At 52.3% G+C, this 25,487-nt stretch overlaps 2 protein-coding genes across 2 annotated transcripts in view; one reads left to right on the forward strand and one right to left on the reverse strand.

The window, feature by feature from the left end:
* cwc22 (CWC22 spliceosome associated protein homolog) overlaps positions 1-25,487 on the reverse strand; it is a 140,835-nt gene that overhangs the window by 74,771 nt on the left and 40,577 nt on the right. The gene's annotated exons all lie outside the window — the stretch shown is intronic.
* znf385b (zinc finger protein 385B) overlaps positions 18,405-25,487 on the forward strand; it is a 12,372-nt gene continuing 5,289 nt past the window's right edge. Inside the window, 4 exon segments of the mRNA XM_062456280.1 lie at positions 18,405-18,538; positions 19,605-19,735; positions 21,760-21,870; positions 24,599-24,791. Coding sequence (XP_062312264.1) covers positions 18,439-18,538; positions 19,605-19,735; positions 21,760-21,870; positions 24,599-24,791 — 535 coding nt within the window. The 5' untranslated portion in view covers positions 18,405-18,438.

The raw sequence follows: 25,487 nt of genomic DNA on the forward strand, positions 1-25,487 counted from the left end.
ACACACACACTCGTGGTGGCGGTAGGTTACGTGTACAGAACTGCGTTGTTTAGTTGCTTCTAAACAAAAGTCCTTCAGGACTAAGCACTACTGTCTGTTTCCCTGAACTAGACATGTGCACCAACGTATTAGTTGGTTGGTTAATTCACTTAACCAAATAGCTACACTATTAAAATAGAGGCTATAATAAAAGGCTCTTATGCTACTTTCCGTGAAGAGCTGGCCGAGGCAGATTACAACGTAAATGTCGGGGCAGCGGTGTTTCTGAGCACGCGCGTACCTCCGGTCAAACCTAGCCGCTTCCTTTGAGCTAGCTGGTCCCACACACACACTAGCAGCTATTTCACGAAAAACAATTGAATACGCACACAGCCACTGTAGCCCAGGCACAGTAGTATTAAATACATGGTGCTACATACAGTTAGAGCTCGCTCTATTTTAACAGTTCGTTTCACAAAAGTTACGATTGCTCATTTCAATCTATCTTAGCCTCACACGGGGCGCCAATATGTAGCGGGGTTTGCTCGTTTAAGATTAGCAATACTTAATTTATAATAAAGTATGTAGTTCTTGGGGCACCACCTCTTATTGTTAAAGGGATAGAGGAAACCTTATTGAATAATATTTAAATAATAGCCTTCGTAATAATCAGTCTAATCTTAAGGAATGAATTCGTTCTAAGAGTAGAGCCAATCGTAACATCAGTGAACACGCACGTCAAAATATCTTTACAATGAATTTATTCAAGTAAGGTAAACAGATCTTATGAAAAGTTGGATTATGGGTTTGATATGAGAGATTGGTTTCAATGAACAGAATGAAATGGTCTAACTTAAAGAAAGGCAGAAATTGTACAGTCAGTGATTACATCCTTACAAATCATAAACAGAGCTCACGCCAATGCCATGTCGAGGAGGAAAGAGCGTTAGCCATAGTTACGTTTGATCAGGGGTTGATCAATGATGTTGAGGGCGGTTTGCGCCAAAGGTCCATTTGAAGAATCTGAAGTCACAGCGCGGCTGCGCTGGGTCATGTGACTGAGTCTGCGGGATCTCAGTGAAGTCGCATTTGGAATTGCGTTTTTGGTCCTTCTGTTGAAACGTCCCGATAGTGACGCGTTCACTATGAAGTTGAATCTCAGGAGAAGCTTGGCGACGTCCTTTGGAACGCCAATCCTGATGGCGTTCATGCCATGGTCGGTTTCGCTGGAGTCCGAGATTGATGGTCATCTTAGGGCTTTATACAGTTCGAGGGAGGACCCGTCTGGGGTCAGATGTGGATTGGGGGAAGCTGGGTTCTCAACTCCCCCCTCCTTCCTTCACACCTACCAAAGGTGTGATCTGATCTTTGGCTGGTTCATTCGATGGTTCAAATATTGTTCTGGACATCTTGGTACAGTTACAAAATATAGTTGAATGATTGTTTTATTATGATAGCTTCGTGTAGATACCAAGAATGACGTGGTTATCTTTCAGGAAGAAGGAGTTGTTACTAGAATCAAGATTTCAGTGAACACAACATTAAAACAAAGTAACAAACATAACACAAATATCCCTCTCATAATTCTCCACCTTGTACTCTTGTGGTAAAGGTGAAGTCTCAAGACTTTCCTCAAAAGTTCTGATCAAGGTATGTTCTTTGTTCAAATCGCCGCCGAAACGGATAGCAAATGGTCGCTGGAGACGTGTTGTCTAAATCAGGCCCTTTGAAGCTTGCAAGCTAGCAGGAGGGCTGATTAGGTAGATTGGGGAGGCCCCCCCCCCATTCTATGGTTCCTTTGCATCGGCGTTTGGTGGGTAATCAGCATACTGAGGGTGTCACAAGGGCTGATTCTGATGTGATTGAATCACTCTTCAGGTGTGGCAAGATGTTGGCTCCGTGTGGTCTTGTGGACCTCACTACACCCTCCACCCCCAGCCTCTATCCCCTCCCCTCCCCAGCCCCTATCCCCTCCCCTCCCCAGCCCCTATCCCCTCCACCCCCAGCCCCTATCCCCTCCACCCCCAGCCTCTATCCCCTCCACCCCCAGCCCCTATCCCCTCCACCCCCAGCCTCTATCCCCTCCACCCCCAGCCCCTATCCCCTCCACCCCCAGCCCCTATCCCCTCCACCCCCAGCTCCTATCCCCTCCACCCCCAGCCTCTATCCCCTCCACCCCCAGCCCCTATCCCCTCCACCCCCAGCTCCTATCCCCTCCACCCCCAGCCTCTATCCCCTCCCCTCCCCAGCCCCTATCCCCTCCACCCCCAGCCTCTATCCCCTCCACCCCCAGCCCCTATCCCCTCCACCCCCAGCCTCTATCCCCTCCACCCCCAGCCCCTATCCCCTCCACCCCCAGCCCCTATCCCCTCCACCCCCAGCTCCTATCCCCTCCACCCCCAGCCTCTATCCCCTCCACCCCCAGCCCCTATCCCCTCCACCCCCAGCTCCTATCCCCTCCAACCCCAGCCTCTATCCCCTCCACCCCCAGCCCCTATCCCCTCCACCCCCAGCCCCCAGCCCCTATCCCCTCCACCCCCAGCCTCTATCCCCTCCCCAGCCCCTATCCCCTCCACCCCCAGCCCCTATCCCCTCCACCCCCAGCCCCTATCCCCTCCCCTCCCCAGCCCCTATCCCCTCCCCTCCCCAGCCCCTATCCCCTCCACCCCCAGCCTCTATCCCCTCCACCCCCAGCCCCTATCCCCTCCACCCCCAGCCTCTATCCCCTCCAACCCCAGCCTCTATCCCCTCCACCCCCAGCCTCTATCCCCTCCACCCCCAGCCCCTATCCCCTCCACCCCCAGCCCCTATCCCCTCCACCCCCAGCCCCTATCCCCTCCACCCCCAGCCTCTATCCCCTCCACCCCCAGCCCCTATCCCCTCCACCCCCAGCCCCTATCCCCTCCACCCCCAGCCTCTATCCCCTCCACCCCCAGCCCCTATCCCCTCCACCCCCAGCCCCTATCCCCTCCACCCCCAGCCCCTATCCCCTCCACCCCCAGCTCCTATCCCCTCCACCCCCAGCCCCTATCCCCTCCACCCCCAGCCCCTATCCCCTCCACCCCCAGCCCCTATCCCCTCCATCATTGAGGCCTCCTTCTCACCCCTCTCCGCCTGCTGTATCACTGGGATGTAGCCTTTACCAAATGTCAGTCCTGTCCCCCTCGATCGGTCCCCTGCTCGCCTCTGGGCACAGCCAAAGGTTGAGGCCCTCCTGGAGATGTTGTCTTTGCTGCTGTTGTTGTTTCCCTGTCTTGCGTTTACGCCTGTCAAGCCACCTGACCCAGTCTCACATTCCTGAACCAGTCGGTCGAACCTGTCACCGTCCTCCGACAGGAAATAAGAAAATGACATATCTTCCAAATGCCAAATGGGACTTAGGGAACTGTCACCGTGTTGATAGAACCATGAAGCAGCGCTGAGAGGGACAGCCTTATCAGAGCTGGGTTTCCCTGGTGACAGGCTTCTCTCCCGGCACACGCAGACCACTAACCTCAGTCCTGGGAGCAGACTCGGCTCCAGAACGAATTAAATGGTGGGGCATTTTTTTTCACAAGGGGGGTACGCATTTACAAAGCATGCATGAGAGTCAAAATACGAGCAGACCTGCATATTCTGCAGGAAAGTGTAGCCTTCTTGATATGTAATTTATAGCCAATGCCAGTATTTCTTATTGAAATTTAAACAAAATTATCTTTTGAGGGGGCACAGCATTCCACTCCCTTGGAGCCGACCCTGCCTGGGAGAGACAAGTCGCCATGCCCCACTTCAACACACGTGCCCATGCAAGCACGCACACACACACTCCACTCATCATTATGCACATATTATGCAGTCTTAATGCTGCCTATTTCCTGGCATCCTAGCTTCCAGCAGCATGTCTTAGTGGATAATTGAGGGTTTCTACACCCTTAGAGATTCGACGGAGGCTCGTGTTGGTTTTGGAAACTAATTGGCACCGTTGTGATTATTTTCACTGCGTTCCAAAAATGGCCCCCAAAAGGATTTTTTGGGTTGTTTTTTGGTACGTTCTCCTGAACAATTAGTCACTGTTATGTAAATGTTTGCCTGCGTAACAAGGCTGTTGGCTGGAGATACTTGTCTGATCCAGTCTCACACTGGCCCTGGAGTTTCTCGCGTCCATTCACTTCCAAAGCTACCTGACTCAGACGCACTCCTGTACTGTCAGCGCCAGGACTGACGCAGGGTCAAAAGGCAGAGACAGAGGAAGAGAGGCAGTGAAATTTAGATAGAGAGGCAGAGAGAACGAAAGCGAGCCAGAGAGAGAGAGATAGAAAGCGAGCCAGAGAGAGAGAGGCAGAGAGACAGAAAGCAAGCCAGAGAGAGAGAGGCAGAGACACAGAAAGCGAGCCAGAGAGAGAGAGGCAGAGAGACAGAAAGCGAGCCAGAGAGAGAGAGAGGCAGAGAGACATAAAAGAAAGCGAGCCAGAAAGAGAGAGACAGACACACAGAGGTGAGACACCACATTTCCCCAGACACCCGAGTGATTATCCTCCACTAAGTGGTCTCTGGTGGATACGGGGATAGAAATAGAGAGAAGGAGATGGAGAGTGAGAACAAAGACAAGCTGATCCTGTCGCCACGGCGCCTGGCTGCGCGTCTCGTCAGCTCTGCTGATGTGGAGACCGTCTGTTCTAGCCCACACCTAGTCATCCTCCGGGCTGCCGATCCGTCGGGTCACGTTCTACGTGGAACCGCCCTGGGAAGGGAACCGTCACCAAGCCAGCCCCGTGTGGCGTCACAGAGACCAGCGGCTTCCTGCGTACCCTGAACAGGAAGCAGGAAGCCGTGCGTCGGAGGGCCTTGTTCCCGGGACGCCCCGGGGTGTGATGGGATTGGGCAGGGCTGTCTGGGTGAAGCCGTAACGGTTGGTCAGGTCTGAAACACGGTCGCGTGCTTCCTCACACACGGCTCACATCTCCGGGGTGAGATGGGAGAACGACGTCACTGAGCTGAGGACACACACACACACTCACACACTCACACTCACTCACTCACACACTCACTCGTACACATATAATCGCACACAACAACACTCTAAGACATACACTTATACAACAAAATCAAAACAGAACTACACACAAACAAACACACACAAACACACACACACACACACAACACGGGGCTGGTGAGCAGGAGAGCAGCTAACGGCAGGGCAGCAGGAGATGCCAGATGGGCAGAGAGAAAAGGGTTAGGGTTAGTCCCCCCCCCAGCCCGCGTGTGTGTGTGCCCGCGTGTGTGTGTGCCTGCGTGTGTGTGTGCCCGCGTGTGTGTGTGCCCGCGTGTGTGTGCCTGCGTGTGTGTGTGCCCGCGTGTGTGTGTGCCTGCGTGTGTGTGTGCCTGCGTGTGTGTGTGCCCGCGTGTGTGTGTGCCCGCGTGTGTGTGTGCCCGCGTGTGTGTGTGCCTGCGTGTGTGTGTGCCCGCGTGTGTGTGTTCCCGTGTGTGTGTGTGCCCGCGTGTGTGTGTGCCCGCGTGTGTGTGCCTGCGTGTGTGTGTGCCCACGTGTGTGTGTGCCCGCGTGTGTGTGTGCCCGCGTGTGTGTGTGCCCGCGTGTGTGTGTGCCTGCGTGTGTGTGTGCCCGCGTGTGTGTGTGCCTGCGTGTGCATGTGAGGGAGGGAGAGATGGAGATCAGGATCGCTGGCGTATCGGGGTCGGTGATGGCCGTATGGAGAGACCATACAGACATATGTGACCTGGAATAGTATTCCCTGTTCTGTGACCTCACACTGGCCCTGACCCCTCCTGTCACCTCACTATCATCTCTCTAACTCTCTTTCTCTATCCCTCTCTCTCTAACTCTCTCTCTCTATCTGTCTATTTGTCTGCCTGTCGGCATGTCGGTCTGCCTGTCTGTCGGTCCATCCCTCCATCCATCTCTCTGTCTCAGCAGATACGGCCAGGCTGCTCAGTGTGTCTGTAGTGTGCGGCAGTGCCAGGCTGCTCAGTGTGTCTGTAGTGTGAGGCAGTGCCAGGCGGACAGGGCTGTGTCTTTATAGTGTGAGGCAGTGCCAGGCGGACAGGGCTGTGTCTGTAGTGTGAGGCAGTGCCAGGCTGACAGGGCTGTGTCTGTAGTGTGAGGCAGTGCCAGGCTGCTCAGTGTGTCTGTAGTGTGAGGTATCGCCAGGCTGACAGGGCTGTGTCTGTAGTGTGAGGCAGTGCCAGGCTGCTCAGTGTGTCTGTAATGTGAGGCAGTGCCAGGCTGCTCAGTGTGTCTGTAATGTGAGGCAGTGCCAGGCTGCTCAGTGTGTCTGTAATGTGAGGCAGTGCCAGGCTGCTCAGTGTGTCTGTAATGTGAGGCAGTGCCAGGCTGCTCAGTGTGTCTGTAATGTGAGGCAGTGCCAGGCTGCTCAGTGTGTCTGTAATGTGAGGCGGTGCCAGGCTGCTCAGTGTGTCTGTAATGTGAGGCAGTGCCAGGCGGACAGGGCTGTCTCTTCTCCTCCCCGGTCCTGGAGGAGGTCTGAACGTGTCATCGCTGTAGAGCTTCCTGCCTCCACACCTGCCTCCACTCCTGCCTCGCCCTGTAAACCCTTTTTGCTCCAGCACCTGTGCAGAAACCCTAGCCATCCAGCTGAATGCAGCGTAACTTGATACACTCCTAAGATAACTGTCGTCACATCTGAAGGGACCGGCGCTTGAAGAACGCCACGCACACACCCCATACACACTGTTTGTGTGTGTGTGTGATAGGGAGAGAGGTGGATAGTCTTACTCCTCGACCCCGATCTACAGGAAATGGCAGCAGCAGGATTAAGAGGTCGCTCCCCATACCCGACACTGCTCTCCAGCCAATCAGCACACACCTGCCTGGGCTGATCGACCAGTCAGCACGAGACTGATAAAAAGCTGATACCTGTCTCGTATGCCGATGACACATGCCAGTCCTGTTCTGGTCACCTGACACCTCCCACACCTCCCCCCAGTCCTGCAGGAACAGAGGCTCTCTCTGTCACACTCAGATTTCTGGCACACGCACACACACACTCCCGGTGTGGTCTAGCAGCACTGGGCTACAGGCAGGACTGTCTTGCTGCCACCAGTGTGAATCTGTCGCTGCCTGCATCTGGCTTCGGTTCGCCAGCTCGTCAGACAGGAAGACCTCCCTCCATCAGGTGAGTGTTGAAGTGAGTGAGAAGCAGGCAGAGCAGACAGACAGGCAGACGGACAGACAGGTAGACAGGGACAGTCAGACAGGCAGTGAAGCCCGAATTGTGCTGCTGCAGTACAGAACACAGCAAGCTGAAATGACAGACAGGCAGGTAGGAAGGGACAGACAGACAGGCAGGCAGGCAGATAGAGAGACAGGCAGGCAGGCAGCAGGCAGGAAGACAGGCAGTGAAGCCCCTTAATTGTGCTGCTGCGGTACAGAACACAGCAAGCTGATATGACAGCATGGGAAAACAGGACTCCTAGTTACAAGAGAAACGTGAAACACAAACCACGTTGCGTGATGTTGTGTAACTCTCTCCTGTCAGATTAGAGATGCACAACCCTGCAGGACAGTGTAACCTCCAGATGTAGCGTGTTCTCGCTCTTACATGCATAACTCCGCATTCGTTCTGGACGTCATGGCTACTGGTGTGTGGAGGTGTGCTGCCACTGGGAATGCCAACACTGACGGTCCTTTTGTAAGTGTGTGTATGAGCGTGTGTATGTGTCTGTGTGTACGTGTGTGTGTATTCGTGTGGGTGGCTGTGACTGAGTGCGTGTGAATGTGTGTGTGCATTTCTATGTGTGTGTGTGTGTGTGTGTGTGTGTGATAGCGCGACGGATGACAACGCCTCCCCATCTCTCCCCAGCATCATCTCTCCTAATCAGTTCCTAACTGCCTGTAAACACGCCAGCCGTGCGTGACCTGCCTAGCCGTCGTAAACATCCCTCGCTGTCGTCCCCCCCTTCTCCTCGCTCCCTCTCCCATCTCTCCTGTCCGTCTCTCTGGCTGCCTGGGTGCCTGGGAAGAGCAGGGCCACACGGACACGTACCAGTTTGTGGGACCGTGCTTGTTGTTGTTGGGAGATGTGGGCCATCACTGCCCAGCTGGCTGTGATTCAGATTGCACACCTGACCTGGCCTGGAGAGATCAAGTCCAATCACAGTTCACTGCTCATTTCACTCTAGTCGTACACAGCTTCTGCTGTGTGTGTGTGTGTGTGTGTGTGTGTGTGTGTGTGTGTGTGTGTGTGGGGGGGGGCACTTCCAAGAAAAGCTCATCTCAAGGATTTCTGGCTGTGTCCTGGGGTAGTTGGGTGGGCGAACCAAAGCTTCATCCTTTGGTTTGGATCCAGTCAGAGAAGCAAATGAATGTAAGTATATGGCTCCTAAAACGTCCTAAAACTCCAGGGTTTTACAAAGTGGGTTCAGCCCATGTCATTCACATTCATACGAAATCTACGCTTGACACATGAGTGTCGGCGCTGGTCATACCAGAGAACCGTTTTGCACACACAGCTTTGACAAGCCTATTAGCATGACTCAAAATAAGCTTTTCATTTGTGATCTCGCCTCTCTACTTTGACACGCTTTGGGTTTCGACTGGGTAGCAATTATCTTGCCGCTAACAACTGAGAAATGATTTCAACCGCCCATTCTTTTGTCAAACGCTCTTTCTTCTTCTTCTTCTTCTTCTTCTTCTTCTTCGTCTTCTTCTTCTTCGTCTTCTTCTTCGTCTTCGTCTTCGTCTTCTTCTTCTTCGTCTTCTTCTTCGTCTTCTTCGTCTTCTTCTTCGTCTTCTTCTTCGTCTTCTTCGTCTTCTTCGTCTTCTTCTTCTTCTTCGTCTTCTTCGTCTTCTTCTTCTTCGTCTTCTTCTTCTTCGTCTTCTTCTTCGTCTTCTTCTTCGTCTTCGTCTTCGTCTTCTTCTTCGTCTTCTTCTTCTTCTTCGTCTTCTTCTTCGTCTTCTTCTTCTTCGTCTTCTTCTTCTTCGTCTTTCTCAGTTAGAGCAGGGGATCGCACACTACAGAACGGACAAGGTCTGACTATTGTCGACTGAATCATCTTCAGGCTGCACAGAGTCACGTTCACGTCCAGCCCGGAGAGCAGCTATATCCTCAAAGCTGCTTTTGTGTATCACTCTAAGGCCAGGGTGCTATTTAATCTCCCCTCTGCTGAGCTAGGTGGTGTGTATGTGCGTGTGCGTGTATCTGTGTGCATGTGTGTGTCCTGCGGTTTTTAAACTTCCATTAGATACAAACACGTTTCCCCTTCTGCAGCTCCCAAACCCTATTCACCTATCTCCGTGGTAACCACACCTCAAATGCTACCTTGCTGTTGGTGTGGTGGCCGACAGCTGTCTGTCTTATCTTAATTACATCGCTCTGCTGTCGCAGGGGGAATAGACTGTGCTGTAACTGTCCCTGGTCGAGTGTGTGTGTGTGTGTGTGTGTTTGAGTGTGCGTGTGTGGTCGACAGCCTCAGGTCTGTGGTGTGGTTTGCAGCTCTCGTCAAAAGCTTGAACTGACCTGCGATTCCTCAGTGTTCACACCTACTAGGTTATCCAGATCTGTCCTCTTAACTGTGGTAATGAACTAAACTAACCTGACATGCACACGCGCACACACACACACACACACACACACACACAACCTCGCTCAGGTTGCTCGTGTGTCTTTCTCTTTCTAGATCCGACTGAGGACTGCGATGATGTGAAATGTTAGACACTATGTGGGCCTGGTTGGGAATGTAAGGAAGTCGCCATTTTATCATGAGTGCAAGGAATTCATGATATGTGGGCTGTATTTATAGCTGTCCCTTAGCCAAGCATCTTGGTGTAAACAGAGAAAGGTTACAGTGGTATTGGGAAGGTGTTCAAGGTTTGTGTGTGTGTGTGTGTTTGTGTTTATGATAATCTACTCTGCTGTAACTAGAGAACGGAGAAATTCAGGGGATTGCGGTTACTGCGTTGGATTCAGACAACATTGTGCGCGCCTGCTTCCTTTGTGTGGGTGTCTGTTTAGCGGGGTCATTAATCACATCAGCAGGTCAGGGAGAAGGCTGTGACAACACATAGCAGTGTCCTGGAATGCCGTCGCTAAACCACCTGACCTCAATGACGTGCTGCCACAGACTGGCAAAACACACACACACGCACACGCACACAGGACAGGCCAGTGATCTGGAGGTCACAGGTGACTGATGGGGGATATTCTATATTCTCTATTTATAGGCCCCCTGTTGGAACTAAAATATCTTCAGTGTTGAGAGGTCTGTCAGCATCAGGCCCAGCACCAGTCCTAGGGCAGGGACCACCACACACACTGGGACTGGGACTGGGCCTGGGACTGGCGTGTCTGACTGTTCCAGCCCTGGTTATTCCCGGCTCGGGTTCAGCTCTGCCGGTCTGAGAGAGAGGTGGTCTGGAGGCATCAGTGCCGTCAGACAGGGGAGTGGAGGTGACAGAAAGTCAAAAGGCTTTTAGAATGACTGGTCTGCATGTGTTTGATGTTGTCTGCTTGCGTTAGTGTTAGTGGCCCTCTCTTGGGTCCTGGGTTGGGACTGCCCCTTTCTGCTGCCTCCATCATCCTTCTCTCCCGATTGGCCCCCTTCCTCCTCCTTTCTCCTTGCTCCATGTCCTTTTCTCCTCACGCCAGTCTTTCTCTCACTGGGGGTATCTCTCTCAGCGGTTAGGGGCCTCGACTGCAGATCGAGAGGTTGCAGGTTCGAGTCCGCCGACGCTGTGCATCGCTATGGAGGAAAGCGTCAGGCGTGAGACGGTACACACCGTCTGTTTGTCTTTCCTGGACTCCTCCAGTGCTAAAACACCTCGGAGGTGTATCAGACCACACTAACATGGCCTCAGTTGGAGAAATCACCAGGACCTGAGCAGATGGTCCCTCCATCGCTCCCCCCCCCCCCCCCCATCGCCCTGCCCTGCCCCCCTCCCCTCTCTCGTCTCTCCCCTTCCTCTTCCATGAAATAACGTGATGTAAGAGTTCCCTGGAGGCTCAGGATAATGAAGTCACATCGGTTCATTGAGTGTCAGTGGGGTTTCTCTCCCTCTCTCTCTCTTTGTCTCTCTCTCTCTCTTTGTCTCTCTATCTCTCTGTGTCTCTCTATCTCTCTGTGTCTCTCTATCTCTCTGTGTCTCTCTATCTCTCTGTGTCTCTCTATCTCTCTGTGTCTCTATCTCTCTTTGTCTCTCTCAACTCTCTGGCCCTCATTTACTAACACATGCGCAGTTTACACTGCGTCTGTTTATGGGAGGCCGGTAATAGCGCCCGCTATGTTTCCTCATTTTGCGTAGTATTTATCAAACCTGACCCCTCATCAGGCAATCAGCTCATACTCCGCCCTCAAGCGCAATTATTGCGCCTCTAAAATAACAATGGGCCCACATGTTTCTATCATGGATCTTCCTACGGGAAAAAGAAAGCGCAAGCTTAAATTTAGTGACGTGCATGAAGTAACTGCAAACCTGAACACATTACAGTGCACAACATTTACATGTACATTTATTCATTTAGCAGACGATTTATCCAAAGCGTTTTCCAAGAGAGCGCTTTACAAAAGTAAATAGGTCAATGATCATAAACTACGGGATAGCCACAAAAACATTGCGGGTAACCAAAACATGATGCATACGAACATGAAGAACATCCACACCCTCAGAAAAAAATTGGCCCATGTCTTCGCCTTGCTCGGATCACTGCTGCCATTGAATAAGGTACATTTGTACGAACAGAAAAACGCGCTCCTGGTTGTCTGCTTTAAGAGGCGGAGAATTTCCCCCGCAAAATAGAGGCGCACTCTGGCAGTCTTTGTAAATACCGCAGAATATATAATTAGGCGCACTTTACGCGTATCCTGCCACCTTTTTAGGGTGGAACTCCCACTTTCCCCATGACCCTCCCACAACACATATTGAAAGTGCAACTCGCTCATGTGTCGCGATTTTACCCAAGTGCGCCCTGCTTGTGAATAGCCCACATCGGTGAAGTCAGTCTTTACGAACAATTAACGCCTGGAAACAGGCGCAAACGGCTTGATAAATGAGGCCCTCTGTGTCTCTCTATCTCTCTGTGTCTATCAATCTCAGCTGCCTGTGCTTCAGTTACCCAGCTTTGCTTACAGTTTATTTGACAAATGTAGGTAGTTGTGTGTTTCGGAGGGGATGGTAATTGTGTGTTTCGGAGGTGATGGTAGTTGTGTGTTTCGGAGGTGATGGTGGTTGTGCAGCCCCAGAAAGAGAAGGCAGAGTGGGATGACCTAGATTTGCAGCGTGGCTATCACAGCACGCCCCCCTGCCTCCTCTAGCCCTTCATCTTTGTTTAGGAGGCTGTCTCTGAGGGTGCTTGTCTCCCCTCTCTTACACCCCCTCCTGTCTCACTTTCTCCTTTCGCTCCCTCCCTCCCTCCCTCCCTCCCTCTCTGTTCCCCCCCCCCAGTGTCTCGCTTTCTCTCCCACTGTGGGTACCTCTGATCCTGTAGTCTTACTGCATATGTGGGTGTGTGTGTGTTCGTGTGTCCAGTAACGATCTGAAAAGCATGTCCCCAAGCTCGTTGGCATGTTTGCGGGGCCTGTGTTGTGGTGTGTGTTTGTGTGCGTGCGCCAGGGCTTGTCTGCGTGCTAGCATGCGTGTGTCACTGGCATGTCAGTGGCGGCGTGGAGGCAGTTTGGGGTCCCTGACGGGGGTGACTGTGGTCGCCTAGCCCGTTCTCTCCTCCCTGACAGCTCTGCTGCAAACACGCGCAGACAAGCCTGAATGTTGAGCTTTATGTAACACAATCCGGATTGTCTGTGAAGGGTGATTCACTAGCTGTTGGTTTATGCTGCTGAGAGTTGGCAGCCGTACAAACCCCCTGAAATAAACGTTTTTTCAGGGGCAATGTGAGAACTGTCTACAGCCTGTTTAGTAAAACCCAAACCTCCTGGCTTAAATGTATAGATGGTAGCTGACATGAGCCTGAAGGCAGAGGCCAGTGTTTTTAGACAGAAAGAATTGTTACTGAAAAGCTCCTCTCCCTCTTAATTCTTCATATCGGCTTTAAATAGATGTTCAAAGTGCAGCCACGTCCGTACGGGAGCAGTGCGCCCCGTTAATTGCTTCTACAAGACAGGACACGGGTTCAACAGGGAACTTTAGCTGAGCGGAGAGTGTGTGCGTGTGACAGGGTGTGATATTGTGACAATTAATGAGACATGAGTATTATAATCGCAGTGAAATACTGTTGGTGGTTAACTAAGGCCTGAGGACAACCATTGATCTCTGACACACACAGATTGGGGAAAAAGGGCTGAATATTAGCCCGTCTGATGGGTTTAGACTTACACTCGATGAAAGCCCGTCTCTCTGGAGAGACTCAAACGCCATCACCACCACCATTCTCTTGATCACCATTCCCACCATCTCCACCACCCTCATTCCCAGAGTGCACTGGGGTGTGGGTGGAGTTAGTGGGCATTGGCGAGCTACCCCAGGTGTTCCCACGCGGCTGGTAAATACAGCCCGAACTTCCCTCTCTCCACTTCTCATCTCTCTCTACCTCTCATCCCTTTCTCTACCTCTCATCCCTCTCTCTAGCTCTCATCCCTCTCTATACCTCTCATCCCTCTCTTTTACTCTCATCGCTCTCTATACCTCTCATCCCTCTCTTTTACTCTCATCGCTCTCTCCTGGGTTTATATATACGAGCTTACATCACTCTGCCTAACAAATTGTTGTAAATATAGACTGTGATGTTGAGCTGTGTGTGTGACTTAGTTCTTGTGTGTCTGTGTGTACTGTGTGTGTGTGTGTGTGTGTGTGTGTGTAAGTAACAGGTGTGTAACTTTCCCAGGGGAGAAGGCAATAACTGTCTAGCATCCACATCTCTATCTCTCTCTCTCTCTCTCTCTCTCTCTCTCTCTCTCTCTCTCTCTCTCTCTCTCTCTCTCTCTCTCTCTCTCTCTCTCTCTCTCTCTCTGTCTATCTCCCCAGCTCTCTCCTGTCACATTACCAGTTAAGTGTCAGTTATATTTTAAGAGAGTTCCTGCTAGAGTACATGACTTCATTACTGTATGAAAGATTCATGTAGTTTTACAATGCCAGTGCCCAGTGATGGCCAGAACTGGGAATGTGCTAGTATCATTCAGAAGGCTAGTTTCAACAGCCGCTTATCGAATACCGGAGCCCTTCTCTGAGTGCTGAAGCCTGTGAATAACACAGTGTCATAATAACTTTAGATTACAACTCCAACACTCATCTAATATGGATGATGCCTCCGCTGGTTCAACAAGACTCTTTTGCTGCGAAGAGACATGCATTATTTATGCGTCTTTCTCGCTCTCTCCCCTGCTCTCGTCTTCCCTCTATTCCATCTCCTCCCTTCCGTCTCCCGGTGTCTCTCGCGCTCGCCTTCTCGGCTCCTCTCTCTGTCTCTAGCTCTCTCCTCTTCCTCTCTTCTCTGTGACACTCGCCTCACAGCAGGAGTGTTTTCCAGCGACATCCCTCGCTCGTGGGATTCCTGCTATTCTCTAGACCTGACATTATTAGCTTTTTACTGTTGCTCTGTCTTTTTACTGTACTTCTGTCTCTTTTACTGTAGTTCTGTCTTTTTACTGTAGTTCTGTCTCTTTACTGTAGTTCTGTGTCTTTACCATAGTTCTGTCTCTTTTACTGTAGTTATGTCTCTTTTACTGTAGTTGTTTCTCTTTGACTGTAGTTCTGTATTTTTACTGTAGTTCTGTGTCTTTACCGTAGTTCTGTCTCTTTTTCTGTAGCTGTGTCTCTTTTCTGTAGTTCTGTCTCTTACGGTAACTGTTGCTCTGCCTCCAAGATGAGTGGAGGAGGCAGGGGGGGGGGGGCTGCCACTATTTTCTGTGTGATGAGGTCATACCAGAGTAAATGTGATTGTTCTGTTTGACGTGGTAATAGCAGTGTGTGCTTGTGGAGGAGGCAAGATCCCACGCTTGGGGAGTACGAGAGGCCCTCCAGTCTCTGTAAATAGCGTCCTTTAGAAGCCTGGCATTCTGTTCCTCCGCAGCCCTGAGGAGGATGAGGAGGAGGAGGAGGAAGGGGGGGGGGGAGGTGAAGCTGTGCGACGCCACAGGCACATGAGGCTCAGTAAACAGGGCTGAGGCTGTTTTTGGTAAACAACCACAGGGCAGAAACTCACGCACATTCACTCACACACGATCAAACTACTGAACTAGGAGTTCCAGTGAGAGGAGGATGGCAGGATGGGGAGGGTTAATGTCCATGTTTGATCTCAGGTATGAGGTCTCCCTCTCTCTGCCAGTCTGTCTCTATGTCTCTCTCTCTCACTCACTCACACACACACACACACACACACACACACACACACACACACACACACACATGCATCTCCTTCTCTCTTGAGTGTACAGCCATGGACATTGAAGTTCCATGATTCAGAAAGAGTGAGCAGGGGAGAGAGAGAAAGAGAGAGGGAGAGGGGGTGAAAGATAGAGGGAGAGAAAGAGGGAGGGGTGAAGGAGAGAGAGGGAGAGAGGTAGAGGGGGTGAAAGAGAGAGAGAGACATTCCTCAGTGTGTAAATGGTTCCACCAGCAGCAGCAGGTATATACCACAGCCCAGCTGGTTGTATAAGATCTCTCATAATCCCACGTACAGCTCCATAAATACCCTCCACAGGCCACACACACACACACACACACACACACACTACATGCACATTCTCCACACACACACACATCAACACTTCCACTGCCAAGCTTAGCTAATGACTGAGACAGGATCTCGTACATATACACTACATATATTGACATGGTGCTATAGCAATAGATGGATCCCTCCACACACTCATGACACACACACCTATTCTCAATATCAGCTGTGGGACTGTCATCAGGTGATGTTTATTAGCAATAAACAAACTGAGTTAGTAGTAAATTGAGTTTTGAGTCACAAAGCTTGCTCCAGTCCTAGCCAGCCTGCACACATGGACATAGCCCATCCCCAATCTGCATTTAAATTGAATTTGCTCTGTTATTAGATTGTCCGGAAGCACATGACTGACACACACACACACACACACACACAAATGCACACACACACACACACACACACACACACACACACACACACACAAACGCACCCACACAACCTAATAAGCAGTCTGGATGGAGAGTTTCCTCATAAGTGGTTGGATCATTTTATTTCCCTTGTAATTATGTTACCTGAATAGCAGGGTATGGTTGTGTGTGTGTGTGTGTATGTGTGTGTGTATGTGAGTGTGTTTTTGTGTGTGTGTGAGTAAGTGTGTGTGGTCTGGTGAACAGGTTGGTCCAGACAGTTTGAGAATGTGTGTGTTACACTCCTTATTTATGAGGATCAAATGAACTTTACAATGCTAGAGCTGTTGCCGGGTTCTAACCGTATTTGGTAGGATCATATAAACATCCCACAACTGGTGACAAATATGTTTGTGTGTGTGTGTGTGTGTGTGTGTGTGGGGGGGGGGGTGTTTGTGTGTGTGTCAGAGGGTAAGGAGAGGTTGATGGTGAGATAACCAGAGCTCACGAGGAACCTAACAACCCAGCAGTCCACAGTCCTGTACAGCCAGCCAGCCAGCCATGTACAGCCAGCCAGCCAGCCATGTACAGCCAGCCAGCCAGCCAGCCATGTACAGCCAGCCATGTACAGCCAGCCAGCCAGCCATGTACAGCCAGCCAGCCAGCCATGTACAGCCAGCCAGCCAGCCAGCCATGTACAGCCAGCCAGCCAGCCATGTACAGCCAGCCAGCCATGTACAGTCAGCCATGTACAGCCAACCAGCCAGCCAGCCATGTACAGCCAGCCAGCCAGTCAGCCATGTACAGCCAGCCAGCCATGTACAGCCAAGCAGTGTGTCAGGTACAGGCATATCCAGGCTATCTAGGTCAGAGTGGGTTAGAGATGCTTTGAGAGAGGAAGGACTGAGAGAGTAAAGATGCCCCATATATAGAAATATTAAGGAGAGGTAGGAGAAAGAAAGTGAGATAGAAATAGGGCTGAACAGAGACAAATAAAATATTGAGGAGGGGGCTGGAAAGGCTAAAACTGCAGGAGGAAAAGAAAGGAGGGATTAAGAAATAGAGTTGGAGGATTAAGATACATCTGTGTAGCAAAGAGCTCATGGGGGGGCAGAGGGAGAGGGAGGGAGAGAGGGAGGTAGAGGGAGGGAGAGAGAGGGAGAGAGGGAGGGAGAGAGGGAGGGAGAGCGAGGGAGAGAGGGAGAGAGGGTGGGAGAGCGAGGGAGAGAGGGAGGGAGAGGGAGGGAGAGAGGGATGGAGAGAGAGGGAGAGAGGGTGAGAGAGCGAGGGAGAAAGGGAGGGAGAGAGGGAGGGAGTAAGATGGGGAGAGAACAAGGGAGCGAGAGATGGAGGGAGAGATTGAGGGAGGGAGAGATGGAGGGAGGGGGAGATGGAGGGAGAGATGGAAGGAGGGAGAGATGGAGGGAGAGAGAGATGGAGGGAGGGAGAGATGGAGGGAGGGAAAGATGGAGGGAGGGAAAGATGGAGGGAGCGAAGGAGGCAGGGAAAGATGATGAACAGAGGAGGAGGAGTGAGAGAAGGAAGAAGGGATGATCAGGTCTTCGTGGAGGCAGCTTAGAGTCAGACAGATCCTCTTAGACAGATCCTATACTCTGGGAACGAGCTACTTGCCAGAACTGGGATGGGATTCTGTCCGGGTGGAAAAAGGATGAATCTCATTCAGCATGTGCATTATATTCTAGTCCATTACGTTCTATTCTAAGACTGTTTCATGGGCTGCGTGATGGTCGGTGGATAGGTCAGACTTATGGTCGGGAGTCTTGCTGTGAACTGGATCTGAGCAGAACAGTTGGGTCATGGCATAGAAATAGACCCCAACAGTCACCACAGACCAGAAACAGACCAAGCCCTGGTCCTGGTCCAGGGTGTGTGTGTGTGTGTGTGACTGGATTAGTGCTGAAAGAACACCTTAGTCTGTAAGAGGACAGAACTACGATTGGCCTTTCACTCCCTGGGGTGAGAGAGGGAGGGCTAAATACCCCCACGCACCCTGTCTCTCTCACTATTTGGCTGCAGGATCTCTGACACACACACACACACACACATGCACACACACACCGGGCCGTGCATCCAAGATATAGTGGATTATCATAATTAAACCTCACCTGCCAACGAGGAACCAAACACACTCTGGAGTTTTGGAGCAAATGTTTGCGTATGAGAGAGGCTGTGTGTGTGTGTCCATCATCAGTGAGATAACTGCGGGGCGTGATGTGAGGGCGGGGCAGAGCCAAATGCTCCCGTGATGCACCACGGGAAGGTGAAGCCCCGCCCACCATCTGCTCTGCTCCCCTCCCAGACAGGAAGTCAGTGACAGGGATCCGGCTCTGAGCAGGACCTGCAGTGGAGCTGCCCACGACCAGGCCAGCGTGCAGCGAGGTGTGCTAGTGGTGTCATGTTGACCTAGCGGCAGGGAGAGCCGTGTTGACCTAGCGGCAGGGTGAAGGCCAGCGGGCATGAGATGCCAAACAGACGGATGGTCGTTAGCACTCGCAGGGAGATGCAAGCTCGTACAGGAACAGATCTGTGGGTCTCGTGTTCTTGATTCGTTTCCAGGTCTGACTCTGGTGATGCAGTTTCGCATCGTGTGTTCCATTTTTATGTCTGTGTGTGTGTGTATGTGTGTGTGTGTTGGGGGGGAGAGAGGGGGGGGGGGGCAGAGAAAGGAGAGAAAATCCCATGCTGAGGATGTTAATTCTCTGTCAATGATATTTTTGTCTTGTGATTTGCATGTACTATATTTGTGTGGGTGTGTGTGGGTGTGTGGGTGTTCAGGCGTGCTGCTAGGTTTACCAGAATTAATGGACTCACTCATCCTCTCATGTTTTAGTAAATCCCTAGGATGAGCCCACGCACACACACTCACACACTGCACATCACAGTTCCCCTATCCCTCCAGCTCATGCTCGGAGTGTAGTCGTTCTGCTTCATTACCAACACGATGAGTTGCTTTATTCTGACCCCACGCTCTCCCTCTCTCTCTTTCACACACACAGACCCACACATACTCACTCCATCCTTAACCCCCCCCCCCCAACACATACATACACACTCCCTCTCTCTGCCCTCTCTCTGCCCCTCTCTCCGCCCTCTCTCCGCCCTCTCTCCGCCCTCTCTCTGCCCTCTCTCTGCCCCTCTCTCCGCCCTCTCTCCGCCCTCTCTCTGCCCCTCTCTCTGCCCTCTCTCTGCCCTCTCTCTGCCCCTCTCTCCGCCCTCTCTCTGCCCTCTCTCTGCCCCTCTCTCTGCCCCTCTCTCTGCCCTCTCTCTCCCCTCTCTCTCCCCTCTCTCTGCCCTCTCTCTGCCCCTCTCTCCGCCCTCTCTCTGCCCTCTCTCTGCCCCTCTCTCTGCCCCTCTCTCTGCCCTCTCTCTCCCCTCTCTCTCCCCTCTCTCTGTCCTCTCTCTGCCAGTCTCTCCGCCCTCTCTCTGCCCCTCTCTCTGCCCCTCTCTCTGCCCCTCTCTCTGCCCTCTCTCTCCCCTCTCTCTGCCCCTCTCTCTGTCCTCTCTCTGCCAGTCTCTCCGCCCTCTCTCTGCCCTCTCTCCGCCCTCTCTCCGCCCTCTATCCGCCCTCTCTCTGCCCCCTCTCTCTGTGTTTCACGTGTCCTCCTGCCTCCTGTGTCTCCAGGTGTCTCTCCTCTCCCGGCGCTGGTGAGGACCCCGCCTCTGATGATGCAGTCCAGCCTGGACATGAAGCCTTTCCTCTCCTTCCCCCTGGACAGCTCCTCGCCCGGGGGGCTCTTCCCCAACTTCAACACGGTCAGTCTGGGGTGTGTGTGTGTGTGGTGTCGAGAAATGCACAGTGTGTTTGTGTGTGTTCTTGTTGGGAGAGGGTGGTGGGATATCTCTCTTTTGTCAAGGCATGCTTGTGTGTGTGTGTGAGCCCATATCTCCAGTGTGACAAGTCTCTTTTGGATGGCTAGTGGTATCCTGGCTCTGGGTCACGCCAGCCTGTCAGTAGTACTGACTGATACTGGCTTCAGACACACACACACGCGCACACACACGCACAAACCCACGGCCTGTCACAACTCGCTCGGCAAACATTGCCCCGTAGCTTTCAGAAATTGTCAGACCGGCAGTAGTGCTATCATTCATCACCCTCTCCACGCACACACACACAATACACCCACGCACACACAGCCACACAGGCACACACACCGCTCTCATTGTGCATCCAAAAAACGGATTCGAGAACCGACGAGGGCTTTCCGGGGGAAAGCGGTAATCACCAGGTGTTATTTTGACGCCAACGACGGTGATTTCGATGACAGGGCGGCGGCTATGACGGCGGTGGCGATAACCGTGTACGATACGGCGGGGTGTTCTTCCCAGGCGACAGGCACTGACGGGAACACGGACGTTTTCCTCTCCCAGAGAAGATGTCCTTGCCCGCCCACGACCTTGTTTGTCCTCCGGCCCCCCCTCCTGTCTGTCAGCCCGGCTGAGGACGACACATTAGAATTGCAGATGGCCATATGGCAGCCAGGCACCACATCAGCGCAGATTACAGCTTCATAGCCCACTAATGAGCCGCCCCAGACTCTCCAGCCCTCCGACGAACGCCGGCGCCACCTCCAGGAATAGTTCCTCCCTCGTCCCTGTCGTGGAACTGTCACATCTGTGCACATACTGCGCATGTGCACGTCGTTTTTGTTTCAATGTTTCAAATGGTGTTTTTCGCCGAAGCCCTTTCGACGTTAAGGACGTTTGACCTGGAAATGCAAAGTGATCTCTGAGGGGTTTCTTCAGAGTCCTCTGGAGTCGAGTCTTCTCCGGAGCTGTTAGGGGGTCAGAGACGCTGGCACCACTCTTAAAAGCCTCCTCATACCACAGGGAGGTGAGCTGGTGCCCTCTGATTGGCTGTCGTCCATCTGGCCGGTCAGCGATATCTAGGAAGCTCTTAGTGGATTGGCTCCCTGGCTGCTTCTGGTATACCGTGGCCCATTAAACAACTGCTGAGGATAAGGGCAGGACACCCTTATGTCTCTCTCTCTAACTTTCTCTCTCTTCTTTGCTCTCTCTCTCTCTCTCTCTCTCTCTCTCTCTCTCTCTCTCTCTCTCTCTCTCTCTCTCTCTCTCTCTATCTCTATCTACCTTTCTGTCTCTACCTCGCTCAACATTTTCTCGCTCTCTTTCTGTCTCTCTCTACTTCTCTCCACCTTTCGCGCTCTCTCCCTTTCCCTCCACTCTTTCTACCTCTCGTTACCTTTCGCTCTACTTCTCTCTCTCCGACTCTCTCCCTCTCTCCACCTCTCTCTGATTCTCTCTCCACCTCTCTCCTTCATCCCTCCTCTGTGGGATCGTCCAGCATGGCCACTCTGTTCTCATGTCTGTTTGATGGCACCAGTGCTTCAGCAGGGGCGCACAGTGCTGGAGCTAAGGGGCTGTCATGATGCGCTCGGGGCATGGTGCTGTGATGAGCTCCTGCCTGACTCTGGAGCTTGGTAGACAGGTCATGTTCTTAAAGACAGGGAAGCATGAGCGCCTGGTGTGCGTGTGTGTTCTTAAGGGATGTACTGAAGCCTAATGTGCTCATCAATATGTAATAGGGTCTGTTTGGTGAAGATGCTTCATGCTGAGAGCCTGTTAGAGGGCCAGGTATAGGAGTCTGGTGAGAGTCAGGAGATGCATATTAGCAATGCTGAAATGTAGATCAGCTCCTTCAGGAAACGGACACAAACATGAACGTCCACGTCGGAAGGTTCCCCCGGAATCCAGCGGGTATTCCCAGGGCGTCTGCGGTGCCACAGTCTAATGTCTCCCCTGTTGTTCCCCCGCAGATGGATCCGGTGCAGAAGGCCGTCATCAACCACACGTTCGGAGTGTCCCTCCCGCCCAAGAAGAAGCAGGTCATCTCCTGCAACATCTGCCAGCTGCGCTTCAACTCAGACGTGAGAGCTGGGGGTGACGGGGGGGGCTGGGGGTGACGAGGGGGGCTGGGGGTGACGGGGGGGCTGGACGTGACGAGGGGGCTGGACGTGACGAGGGGGCTGGACATGACGAGGGGGCTGGACGTGGCCGGGTGTGAACGTGTCAGACGAGGGGGCTCTATAAGTAACGGAGGGTGCAACAGTGTCCATCTGTTATTCAGGTCTATATTAATGAGGGGGATTGCTGTGGCAGCTCTACTGTAACCAGTGGGGGGGGCCAATGAGGGAGGCCTGTCAGGGGGGCTCGTCAGGGGGGCTAATCAGGGGGGCGGAGGGGGGCCAGTAAGGAGGGCTAATCAGGGGGCCGGAGGGGGGCCAGTGAGGGGGGCTAATCAGGGGGCCAGAGGGGGACAGCTCTGCTGGAGGATTGTCAACACCAGCTATCATCTGAACTCTTCCAGTTTCATTGTTCATTATAAATGTTTTCTCTTGTCTGTGTGAGACATCTTCACTGAGGGCCAACAAAGGCAGACATAGGGTTAGGGTTTGTATATATATACACACTATATTGCCAAAAGTATTAACTCAGCTATCCAAATCATTGAATTCAGGTGCACAAAGCAAGGGCCATAAAGACATGGATGAGCGAGGTTGGTGTGGAAGAAGTTGACTGGCCTGCACAGAGTCCTGACCTCAACCCGATAGAACACCTTTGGGATGAATAAGAGCGGAGACTGCGAGCCAGGCCTTCTCGTCCAACATCTGTCCGACCTCACAAATGCACTTCTGCAAGAATGGTCTAAACTTCCCATAAACACACTCCTAAACCTTGTGGAAAGCCTTCCTGGAAGAGTTGAAGATGTTATAGCTGCAAAGGGTGGGCCGACATCATATGAAATCCTCTGGTTTCAGAACGGGATGACACTCACGTTCATATGCGTGTGAAGGCAGACGAGAGACGGTAGAGAGAGAAATGATTAGAACAGCTGTGTCATTGATACGCTATCCTGTCTCAGAAATGGACTAGTTTCATGTTGAAACGAATAAACAGATATAAAAAGCACCTTTTCTCTCAAACAGCCAGTGCATCGGTCACCCGCTAAGCCATGCAGCCAGTCACTCAGTCAGGCAGTCCACAGCCAATCACCCAGCCAGCCTCCCTGCATGTCACTTTGACTGAATGCTACCTGATCTCAAAGCAGCTCTCTGGTCATATCCTGTCCAGCAAACTTCGCGTCCAGCTAATCTGTAGACTGTGTATCTGTGTAGACCAGGGGTACTCAATTAGAAACCCAAAAGGTCCACTCACCAAATTTCCATTCGGTCCAGGGTCCGGAACAATGATGGTTTATTTATCTGGCCCTTACCTCAGAGTTCTGGGGGTCATTTTGTTCAAAGTGTCTATGCTTTGTGTCATAGTGACGTTTCACGTTACCACTTGCCACGTTGCCTCTCTTGTCGTGTCACATGCAGTATGCTCCAGTAGCAGTCCTACTGTTCTGTCAGGATAGGTAGTGAGCCAACAGGAAGCCACAGACCCCATACACAGCTCGGCGTCTTGTTTTGATGTTGGAGGTAAGGAAGGCAGGCGATAATGAAGCACGACCAAGTTCTCACAGCAGGACTCCCTTAGCTGCACTGCGCCTCCCTTCGTCCTAGCTAAGGTTTCGGCGGCAGGAGTAAATCTAAATCTGGATGAAAGTGTTAGATAACAACGTAGGGTATTTTCATCCAGGAGGGCAGTCAGGTGAGGCAGAGAGAGGGAGGGAGGGCGAGGCAGAGAGAGGGAGGGAGGGCGAGGCAGAGAGAGGGAGGGAGGGCGAGGCAGAGAGAGGGAGGGAGGGCGGGACAGAGACCTGGAGAGGGAGAGTATGAGCGAGTTAGCCAGACTGACAGCTAGCGTGAACACAGGCAGTGTTTATCATGCCTAATGAGCTGATGCATGGCTGGATCGGTCTGTGATTCAGGCAGGACCTGGAACCCTGACACGCAAAGGGAGACGACACACGCACGCACACACACGCAAACACCGCTGCATAACAGAGTACGCACCAGGTCCTTAGAGACAAGCTGTCACACCTTGACCTAAGAGCAGAAAAAGAGAGAGAGAGAGAGAGGCAGAGAGAGAGGCAGAGAGAGAGGCAGAGAGAGAGACAGAGAGAGAGAGAGAGACAGAGAGAGACAGAGAGAGTGAGAGAGACAGAGAGAGAGAGAGACATCAAAAGAGATTTTGAAGTGCAGGTTAGGGGACTAGTGGAGAGGGGGGGATATTGAAGTGCATCCATCATGCTAAAGGCTCAGCACTGCCAGTCCCTTGTCTGAATTGAGCTTGGATAAGTGGGCACACACACACTTGTAGAACCCCCCCCCCCCCCCCTCCTCCACACGCACACACAAAGACACACACACACACAGGTACAGACACAGTGTATGATCCATCAGGAGTGGAGTGTGGCGTTGTTTGTCAGGGTGGTCAGTCAGCTGGCATAGCTGTCATCTCCTGTCATCTCAGATGTGTCCATCTGCAGCAGAGGAGATTGTGAAGTGATGGTCCTTTATTCACTGTCAGTTTCACTTTCCCCATCTAATTCCTCTCATCTTTTCTGATCTCTCCTCGCCTCTCTCCCCCCCTCTTCTCTCCTCCTCGCCCCTTCTTTTTCTCCCCTCCTCTCTCCTCTCATCTATCCTTTTCTCTCTTGCCCTTCTCTCCTCCTGTCCTCTCCTCCTCTCCTCCTCTCCTCCTCTCCAGAGCCAGGCAGAGGCCCACTACAAAGGCAGCAAACACGCCAAGAAGCTGAAAGCTCAGGAGTCGGGCAAGCCCAAGGCCTCAGGCGCGGAGCTCACCTCCCCCTCCGCAGTCAGATCCGGCTCCCCCCCTTCTTCCTCCTCCTCCTCCTGCTGTCTCCCGGCAGGGGGCCCATCCCGCCTCGCAGACACACCAGGTCAGTCTGCACAACCTCCCCCCCCCCCCCCCCCCCCCCCCCCCACACACCTAGAACTGGCATCATCGCAGTTAGTCCCGATGATTGATTACAGTCATTTACCTTGCTGCACTACTGGGTCTGGTGGGTCGTTCTCATGTCCATCTGTTGTTATTGTAGTGCTCATACTCACAAGCCTATTGTCACATAGAGATAGAGGGAGAGAGGGAGAGGAGGAGAGAGAGGGGGTGTTTGCAATAAGTGTATTTTTCATATCTGAGGGGTGCTTTGAGCCAATGGAATGAGTCATTAACAAGCATTAGTGTGACAAGTGCCATGCTCTATGTGTGTGTGTGTGTGCATGTGTGTGTGTGTGCGTGTGTGTGTGTAGTCGAGCCGGAGAGGGCCGGGGCTCCCTTTGATCCTGGGAGAGGGAGTGGGGCGTCAGATACGGTACAGGCACGGCAAGTTGAGAAGCCAAATCATTCGAATGACTGGAGCCGCAGCCCATTGCAGCCTCTCATCACATAGCAGAGCTGTTTTAGAACCTCCCGGGGCGGTTACGTTCTGCTCCTGTGACCCTTGACCCCTGCTGAGTGTGTCAGGGGGCAGGGCTGGATTCGACCATCTTGATGATGAACAAGCCCCTGGGAGAGATGATGCTCTTGTTGGCGACAGTGTCTCATTAGAGTATGAGATACTATCATTAGAATACGC

Source organism: Osmerus eperlanus, chromosome 3 (genome assembly GCF_963692335.1).
Source record: "Osmerus eperlanus chromosome 3, fOsmEpe2.1, whole genome shotgun sequence".
Classification (NCBI taxonomy): Eukaryota; Metazoa; Chordata; class Actinopteri; order Osmeriformes; family Osmeridae; genus Osmerus; species Osmerus eperlanus.